General features: G+C 37.1%; 1 protein-coding gene across 1 annotated transcript in view; it reads right to left on the bottom strand.

The window, feature by feature from the left end:
- Positions 1–10000, bottom strand: part of LOC101847815 (dmX-like protein 2) — a gene marked incomplete in the record, with an annotated part of 126185 nt that overhangs the window by 73921 nt on the left and 42264 nt on the right. Inside the window, 4 exon segments of the mRNA XM_035969182.1 lie at positions 1025–1103; positions 5863–5898; positions 7501–7569; positions 8697–8822. Coding sequence (XP_035825075.1) covers positions 1025–1103; positions 5863–5898; positions 7501–7569; positions 8697–8822 — 310 coding nt within the window.

The raw sequence follows: 10000 nt of genomic DNA on the forward strand, positions 1-10000 counted from the left end.
GAAAAAACAGTTCACAAGAGAGTGACAAACATACAAAAGAAGTAGAGGAAAATGACGATAGTAAGGATGAGGACAGAAAAAGCAGTAGTTCCAGCACAGTATGAGCATGACATTTGTAAATCAGTCCATTTACAATTCTACTGTGCATAAGAACATGATAATATCCCCTCTTTGGAATGGCCTACAGACACTTCAGTCAGTAGCACTGCCCTGTTGGAGGGGGGGGGGAGGGCGCCGGCGGCCATGTGACATTTTGAATTTTCTCTTGGAAAAAAAATCCCCAACAATTCTTTCTTTAACAGAACAGGCCAACAGGTTCATGATTTCCCATAAGAAATTGTAACGGGCACCTTGCTCTCCTTTGAGAAGTCGTAACCTTATTCTCAAAATCGAATAAAACACCTAATCAAGTTCCACGCGTCAGTTTCAAATTTCTACACCTGTCTCCAATACACACTTTCTAGACAGCAATTGAAACAAAGAAGATAAGTAACAAATACTTTCTAACGTTGCATATTACACAATATAACATATTTTTTTCTCAAATCGTCATAAAGCTGTCTATGTGGGAAATCAAAAACTACCTGATCAGTTTTAGTTTTAGTAATAGTTTTATGACACTTGCAACATAATAAGGTTATATAAGTGCCGAAGAATAGAGGAGTTACAAGAGAGTAACATACACAAAAAAGGAGGAGGAGAGATAAGGACGAAAGATGTTTGATAGGAAAGAAGGAGCAAACCATACCAGAGCACCCGTACCCACCCACCCGCATCAGTTTGAACAAACTTAAAATGTAGAAGCTGAACATTTGAATGTAAGTGGAGTCCGAATTTTTCTCTTCCTTCTTCAAACATTTGCTTTGAGCCAGGTGTTCTACCAAAAGATTAAAACCTTTCCCTTCGAGACCAGCAGGGAAACCCAGCACATAATTTTTCTTAAAACCCTTTAAAAAAAAACAACTTCCCTCCTCCCCCTCCCCCTAAAAAAAAGGAACCCCCCCCAAAAAAAAACCCAACCTACCTTCTACATTCCAGCTGAGACATCTCACGTAGCAGTCAGCATCCAACTCAGCAGTGGGGAACCAGCGGTAATCCAATTTCTGCAGGGAGCAGATGGATATTAGGCTAGTCATGCGTGTCACTACAAAGCAACATATTACATACTAAAAACAACAACTTTGCGCTTACAAACTACCCTATCCCCTGAACCCACTGCATTATATGTGATATATACATCTCATACATTTTTTTTAGCCGAAGCACTAGACAAAGCATGAAGATATGATCAAACACATGATCTGATGCCTCACCATCAAAAAGAGTTAGCTTGAAAGAAAACAAACAAACAACAATCTGCTCTTGAAAATGCAAGAGTCCCTGGAAGGCAGTGACTTTCAAAGTCGTTGCAACAAATTAGCAGACCCATTGACAACTGGGTAAAATATGTGTAAAAAATATATAATACTCTCTTGTTACTCTCCAAAGATAACCAGCATCTGTATTTTATATCTCCTGTCTCCCCCCCCCCCCCCCCCCCAAATATATGGAAAGTTAAAGAAAAGAGAAGAAAAGGTAGGGTTGCATGACAGAGGGATGGATATATATGAAAAGAGGAAAATGGGACCAAAACACTTCAGGAAACACATAACAATGGACAGGCAAAAACCAGCATGTAAAAAAACCATTTCATGTGTGCTATCACTGATTTTAAAGAACATATTGGAAGTAAATAAAAATATATTTTGCCTAACTTTTCCTTTACAGTCACATACAATGAAAGTCACAGAACGAAAAAGAAAAAGTCTCAAACATGCAAAGTTAGAATATTATATGGCAACAAAACAGCAATGCATCTGTTAACATTTCACTAAATATAACTACATTGTAAAAGACCACCATACATCTATCCTCTCATTATAGAGAAACATAGCATTCATCTTGACTGCATGTTTTGCACAACAGTTTGTCAAAGATTTGAAGTTTTGCGAAACATACCCTTGCCTGTCACAAGAACTGGTCTTCTCCAAATATCCGTCTCAACAACTGATAATGTCATCTTACTGTACTGTTTAGTTTTGCACTAAACAGAGCATCATGAGAAATTTTCCTTTAGAATGATGAGTTTAAACATACTGTCAATGAACTCTCTTCAATATCTATATATATACTTGGAGATCATTGTGTTCTTCTTGCAAGAAAGTTCAAAAAGTTCTTAGCTTGGTCCATTATTTTTCAGGCATCAAGAAAACGAAATGGCCACTCTTTAAGTACACTGATGTAAATTCAGATGAGACAATTAAAAGAAATATTTTGTGACCACAAAACTTTTGTTTTCAAGGGTGAAAACTGTTTAACCACAGTTGGAATTAACTCTTAAAAAGGTGTTTATGAGTTCAATTGTGTTCTTTAAAAAAAAAAAAAAAACTTTTTAGTTGGGTCATATTCAGAGATAAACACATACCCCAAGGCAGCTGACTGAGTGAACCATATTACATACATCTAAATAATAGATGAAGAACAGCCAAAGAAAGTTTTTAACAATGTTACAACTTTAAACATACCACACCAGTGTCTGTTATTTTCATTGACGCACAAACGTAGAAGCACCGTGATTCGGGACGGATTATTTTGTTTTGTAAAGTGGCATGTCTTGACTCCTAAAAAGGTGGTACTTTACTTAAAAGATAGCCCACCACCATGTACTGAGGCTTATACATCCGAAAGAACATTATTTATTTTTGTTAATTTGAATGATCAAATCTAAAAATATATTGCAGTCCAACTGAATATTCTTTGCTGGCACTTCATGGCATTAAAAAACATTTTAATTTAAGTGACCTTGCATTATTACAACAAAATATGCTTTGTTACTTCAATAATTCTTCAGTTACTATGAAGCAGCTCCCATTCATGCATTTATATCTACAATAATATTATTATAAATTTACTCGTTGCCAAAAATAGTATCAATCATTAGTATAGATTGTGAAGCACACAGAGCTTGCTGTTGAGCGGGGATTTGCGCTGTACAAATGCTATCTATTATTATTATTATATGCCTCTCTACTTTATGACTTGTTCGCACTAACACAAAGCAGAAAAATATCATTTGTTATGAGTTTCTGCCATAACAACCCTAACTCTCATTTAATATTATCATGGGGAGAAGAGACAAAAATAGGGAGGAAAAGGGAGGGATCAGAGGAGGCAACGGGCAGGATCTAAAAGACCATGCTTCTAACGACCCATATCAAATGCCAAAATCGGTGCGGATGTGAGAGAGGGGAACCTGCATCTCTTGCCATGTATATGAGATTACAATTCCTCTTTAAGAAAAGATAACTTATGGAGTTTCAAACTCTTTTATTCTCCAAAAGCAAACAGAGGTCATTAATGATACCTCAGACAGTAAAAACTAGTTTAAATAAGGCAGCTTCTGAGACTTATCAATCAAGACAGGAAGCCTTTTGCATACAGACTGAGGGCAGGGAAAGAGTGCTTCCAATTCTCTCAGTTTCAGAACTAACTGAACAGCAGCTGACAACAACTGCCAAAATCAATGGAGGCCGTTCATGACATAATCTGTGAGTTATGTTATAAAAGAGTAGGGTCACAGCTTTGACTTCCTGACTTCCTTTTTATATATAGCACAACAGCTTTCAAACCAAAGCAATTGTACAAGTAAAGATTGATATGATTTCACTCAGCGTTTAAAAAAAAAGAAATTAAATAAAACATAGTATTGGGAGGTGGTTATATTATACACATATCAAAAGAAACCTAAGACAGGCAATATACATTTTTCTACGTAGCATTTTTGCCTACATTATTTGATGACTTGATATAGGAACATCAAGGAATGAAGAATAAAACCATGGTATTTATATCCATCTATATACATATATCTAAAAATCTAAAGAAAAGTAGCATTCGGTATTACTACAAACATGAAAAAGCCGGATTTTCATTATTTTGAGCTTACGAATGATAATATTGTAGGCTTCAGTTGCTATGTATAATTATAAAATACCCCAGAATTGAGATATTAAAAAAAAAATTATTTAACTTCAAAAAAATTGTGAGCATCAGCTACTTAGTATAGGTTTTCAAAGCTGCGTGGACAAAAACAAACGGGAATCCCTGAAGCAGATGTAGGGGGCTCTGGTGGTCTTGTCTGTGGTATTGTGCTTTATCCATGCATCAATGTATCAATGTATTTGAGTACTTATGTACTCCATTGTAAAACAAATTTTGTATGGGGATCAATAAAGTGAAATTAAACAATTGTTTTTCTTCTTAAATTTTCATTTAGTCAACATACTCCGAAGATGTAACGAGAACAAGAATGTTGCCAATTGGTCAGGACCAGGGTAGAGGCAAGGACCTTACACCACTGTATAACCTCCTTGGGTAGAGGTCAAAAGCAAGACAAGAGTCTTAGCCCTAAGCTTTAGCGTTGGGATGTTGTGCTAAAGGCACGTGGGTTGATAGATGAATTACTTTTTTACTTACTACCCATTACGCCATCTGGCGTTTAGGGCAGCAACAAAGGTAGATAGATGAATATATGTGTCGAAACTAGACAAGAGTTGGGAAGAAAAAAAAGCAGGGAAACACGCAACTTTTTTTTTTCTGGGATCACAGAGCAAAGAACGCAAGACAGGTCCAGACTACATGTAACCCATCACAATATCGAGTCAAGAACCCACACACATGGCATAGCAATACCATAAACATTTCAAAGATCATCAAGTGATACCCACGATGTTCTACACCCTGTCGTCATTTATGCTCAGGACACCACCATGAGGTGTTGAACTAAATGCGACACCAACAGAAACAGGAACACCCTCTCCCCTATCATTTTAATCACTTTTCTTTACATAGAGGTCTAAGATGGTGGGGATATGAACAAACAGTAAAATATTAACTATCATGCCTTTTTCCATATTCCCTAATGGTGTACACTGTCAAAATATGAACTTTATACACACAATTAGGCAGCTCAAATTTTATCTAAAGGCAGGGGATTCTGAAATAAGCAAGCAAAACGACTAAATCATATCGCTCATATATGTCACATGCTTGTCTTGAAAGCGAAATTATCCAATCCTTACAAACACCACCCCCTACCCATGAGAAAACCTGCTTTGTTTTAAAACATACCTATTTTATCAAACTCATTACAACAATACTATTCTACATTAGAAGTCAACTTATCAACAAAACACAGGAAAGAATCAAACAGTTAAGAGACTTATGTAGTTGCATGTCATTTATCTGGATTGAAATATCTTCTGCGTTATCTCATACGTACTGGTCTCATCAAAGTAAATAATATGAGGCTTCGTGAAAAACAAATGCTGAAGACAAGAGCGAAGCCCCCGCAAGCTGCGCGCATCCACAAGTGGAAATAAAACATTTATAGGCTCAAAATAATATGGCGAACTCTTGTATCAGGATTGGTCTCACTGGCCATAGAACAAGCCACAAATTGTCTTAAACCTTATTTTTTTTCTGTTTTTCTTCTCCTCTGAGGATACATTGGTCACTGCCAGACACTGATGGACGAACTATTGTTAATATTCGTCTCATGGCACAAAGAAAACATCAAAAGTTACTACTACAGACGATGAGACCAACACCTACACAGTCTTCTTGCACATACAGGAGCTAGCGAGTTGCTACAACCAGCGAATACATCATTGAAATGCAGGAATATCTTTGTCATCCTAAAAATCTAAATGTCCCATTCCCCAAACAGAAGACCACTGACTAAATAGTAGGGGGGAGGGGAGGGAAGGGGTGGGGGTGAGGAAAACGATGAAAATAACGTAGCAACATCCATCACCAACAAACCTTGCCAACATTAGTTTTACTCCCACTAGGAGAGGGCTATGGGACAAAATTCATAGCAACAAGTGTGAGTAAAACAACAGAAAACATTCAGACTAAAGAGAAACAAGCGGTAATTTTTAAAAAAAATAGTCTGCCCATGATAACAGTCAACAAACCTACAAGACAGTTTTTCTATTTAAAAAAAGCACTGGTGAGTAAAAATACTCCTATTTAAAAGATTCAAAAAGTGAAACATACATCATACAATAGAGTCCCTACATCTGGTATTTTCTCAAAGAAAAAGTGCAGTGTAAACATAAATCATACAAACAAGTTCCTATACCTTGTATTTTCCCAATTTAAAAAAAAAAAGGTTTTAGCATCAAGTGGAGATGAAAGCAGCCTGAAGTAAAATGTAAAACTATAATTTTAAATGTTGATTGTCAAATCATGATTCTGCAGTTCAGGACTTTTCAAAACTCTTTTTCCTTGTATATGTTTATCATTTTTTCCCCATAACAATTTGGGCTAAAAATGGCAGAAAAGTATTAAAGTAGGCACGCTTACATCTCTGACGCAAAACTATATTGGTATAAATGATAGGTTTTGAAAACAAAACATCAATATCTCAATCCAAGACTTTGAAATTTAAAAAAAAGGCCATCTTCTCACAAAACATTGAGCCGTAGGTTTATTTAAAACAGACGATCATTTAATATTTTGTTAATGAGGAAGATAAAACAGTTTTGTAGAAACTCTAAAAACAACATATGTAAATGAGAGAAAACAATAAATCCTCATCATTCATATTATGATCTCAAGCTACTGGGTTTTTTTCTTTTCTTTAAGCTTTTTTAAAATTTACTTCTGTCTAACACATTTCAAATGTCCCATCGCTTTCCCCAAACAATAGCCATTAACTTTGAGATAATATTTCTGCTTGTATATTGATGGCTTAACGAAAATATTGTCATCAGATAGACACCAGCTAGGCCTCAATCAAACCTCAAAAAGCTATGAAAGATATGTATCTCCAAAACGCCCCCCCTCCCCTTTGAGGCAGGTGATTTTATGCCCACATTGACACAATTTAGATCTTCAGAATTACATTAATGGTCAAGGTCAAGGTCATCTCTTCAGAAATGGTACTACAACCTAAATAAATAAAACATTAGGAATACAACCTATATTTCTACGATTCACACGTATTTCTAACAGGAAAACAGAAGAGAAATACCAGATTCTTCATGCTCAATATAATTTAGATTTCTTTCTCACTGAAACCCATCGAAGCCACTCCCCAAAACAAATCAAAATATAAAACGATGTAAATGATCCTTTTACCAATCTTCATGCAATGAAAGTTCACATAGCGCAAATGATTCTGTGACCGTAATTGAAAAACTGCATTCATCAAGTCTATCCTAGACTGACACAGAGTGCAAAATGTGAGAGCTTCACACACATAGAAACTCTGACCACTGAGATGAAATCCATGCCAGTTAATGCAAAACAAAAGGTGAAAACCAAGAAGAAAATTGAATGTGATAAAACAAAAAAAAGCATTACAAAGCAATATGAGAAAAATGAAACTCTGAACTTATAATTTGCCAGCAAAACCAGCTATAAACTGCTTAAACGACTAAACACCAAACTTACATGGCTGCTGTCTGTATTGGAAGGCGTAGGTTCAAAGATGTGGATTTTTTTCCCAAAACTAGCAGCAATCTGAAAGAGCAGAATAAGTTACAAAATAATAAATGTAGTTAAAAAACAATCAAATCTGTATTGTAATTTAAGAAAAACAAGGAAACTGAACAGAGTGATCATTGAAAACATTACATTTGGCACCGGGTGCTGAATTTGTTTCATTTGTCAATGCTTAAGATCTCCAGTGCGTACAAAAATGCCAGCAAAATTCCCATCACAATGATCTACAAAAGCGTGGAGTAAAGAAAAGTTGTTCCCGCGTCCGATCCGGACATTGAGGGTTGCCTTGTTAGTGAGACAACTTCCTGGGCTTTCTGCATATTGTGGAAGGGTGGCCAGTTCCTTTCCACGCCGCCTTTACTTCCCCAACTCGAAGTCAATCAGGTACCCATTACTGCTGGGTAGGCAGGAAGGGGCGAAAAAAATCTGTGTCCAAACCGAGGCTCGAACCCAGACTTTCCGCTTCGGAGACGAGTGCACTAACCGCTCTGCTCCGCCACCGAACCCTCTAACATAAACCATAATATATATATTTTTTTTTTTTAAAGTCAAAAGCATTCCACCTTGTGCCAACCTTTTATCAGATCTATAATGGAAAATGATACCTTTATTTTGTAGCATTTCAAGATTAATTCATTGAGTAAGAAATTTTCTACCATCCTGGACGTAATTTCTTCCACTGGCGAAAACCTGTACTGTACATATGTTAAGTTTTGTCTTCTGATTTACCTATTTGTTTAGCAAAGTATATCACATAGGATTACTCAAATGAAAAGAAACTGAACGTGCAATCTAAAAATTGAAGAAAAAAAAAAAGAGAGAGAGAGAGAGAGAGAGAGAGAGAGAGACAGAGAGAGACAGAGAGAGAGAGAGACAGACAGAGAGACAGAGAGACAGAGAGAGAGACAGAGAGTGAGAGAAAGAGAGAGAGAGAGTGAGAGAGAGGGAGAGAGAGAGAGAGAGAGAGAGAGAGAGAGAGAGAGAGAGAGAGAGAGAGAAGAATGTCAGACCAAAACATGGACACTGGTTCCAAAAGTCTGAATCAGAATAGTCTGAGTATTTATAAAGGCAGAGTGATGAGGAAGATACAGGAGTAATCAGTCAGTTCGTCATAGTCTATAAGGAGCGAGTCAAAGAAAAGCTACCTTTCCCGTGTCCGTGGAGCAATCGACACAGCTGACCTTGATGCTCCCTCGCAACACCCCGGGGATGGTGACCACTCGCTGGAAGTTGCTGGCAAGAATCACGATATCACAACCAGAGGCATAAGCCTGAAAGCAGAATAATAATAACCAGGAAAGGTATTAGACATGAAATTAACTTTACTCAATCTTGTAATAGTCTGATTACAAAAATTGTGAACATACTGATCATGCAGAAAACAAAATATGTCTTGTTTTAGTTTTAGTAAGTGTTTTACGGCACAAGCAAAACAATAAGGTCATATAAGTGCCGAAGATTAGAGGTGTTACAAGAGAGTAACAAACAAAAAAGGAGGAGAGATAAGGACGCTAGATGTTTGATAGGAAATAAGAAGCAAACCACACCAGAGCACCCGCCAACCTCCCACCAGTATTTGTTGGTTATTTGTATTATTTTTTGGAACAGCGATGGTTATCAATGTCATAAAGCATGGAATAAAAACAAGACAGATTTAAAAAACAACAAAAACACACAGGAAGACCACAGAAGTAAGATTAATCCAGTGCTACTCATTATCAACCCGCTATTTCTAGTAGTGGCTATACACAGCGAGAACAAATTCTAAACCATGAAAGAGCTAGTTTTTCCCCGCTATCAGTTTTATTTTTGTTTTTGTTTTTGTCTGTTTGTTTGTCTCTTTTTAGTTTTAGTAAGAGTTTTACGGCACTTGCAACACAATAAGGTCATATAAGTGCCGAAGATTAGAGGTGTTACAAGAGAATAACAAACATGAAAAAGAAGGAGGAGAGGTCAGGACAATAGACGGTCGATGGGAAAGAAGAAGCAAACCACACCAGAGCACCCGCCAACCTCCCACCTTTGTCTGTTTATCTCTCTTTTTGGTAAGAGGAAGGTTGCCTCTGACTCACACAAAAGGAAATACAGAGCGCTGTACAATTGCTTATCTTTTTTTTTTCAACAGGCCATGATCTCCGCGTTCCATTCGCCATATCAATATGCAACATTCTTCAGTTTCTGAATTGCCCAAGAGCAGCTACAGCACACGGGAAAATACAACGCTCTGGTGGTCTAGACGTTAAGGTGTTCGCCTCGCATTCAATACATCCCGGGTTAGAATCCAGATAGCGACGGAAAATTTTCTTCTCTAAAATTTCCCCTTTCACATCCTCTCCAGCTCTTTAACATTAACAATGTCCTGTCGTCCGCTTTCGTCTCCACTTTCTGCCCCCACCCCCTCACCTCCTTTACCCCCTCCTGTGGGTTCCTGACTCTTTCTGCAGTTTTT

The sequence above is a fragment of the Aplysia californica genome, unplaced genomic scaffold (assembly GCF_000002075.1).
Source record: "Aplysia californica isolate F4 #8 unplaced genomic scaffold, AplCal3.0 scaffold00124, whole genome shotgun sequence".
Taxonomy (NCBI): domain Eukaryota; kingdom Metazoa; phylum Mollusca; class Gastropoda; order Aplysiida; family Aplysiidae; genus Aplysia; species Aplysia californica.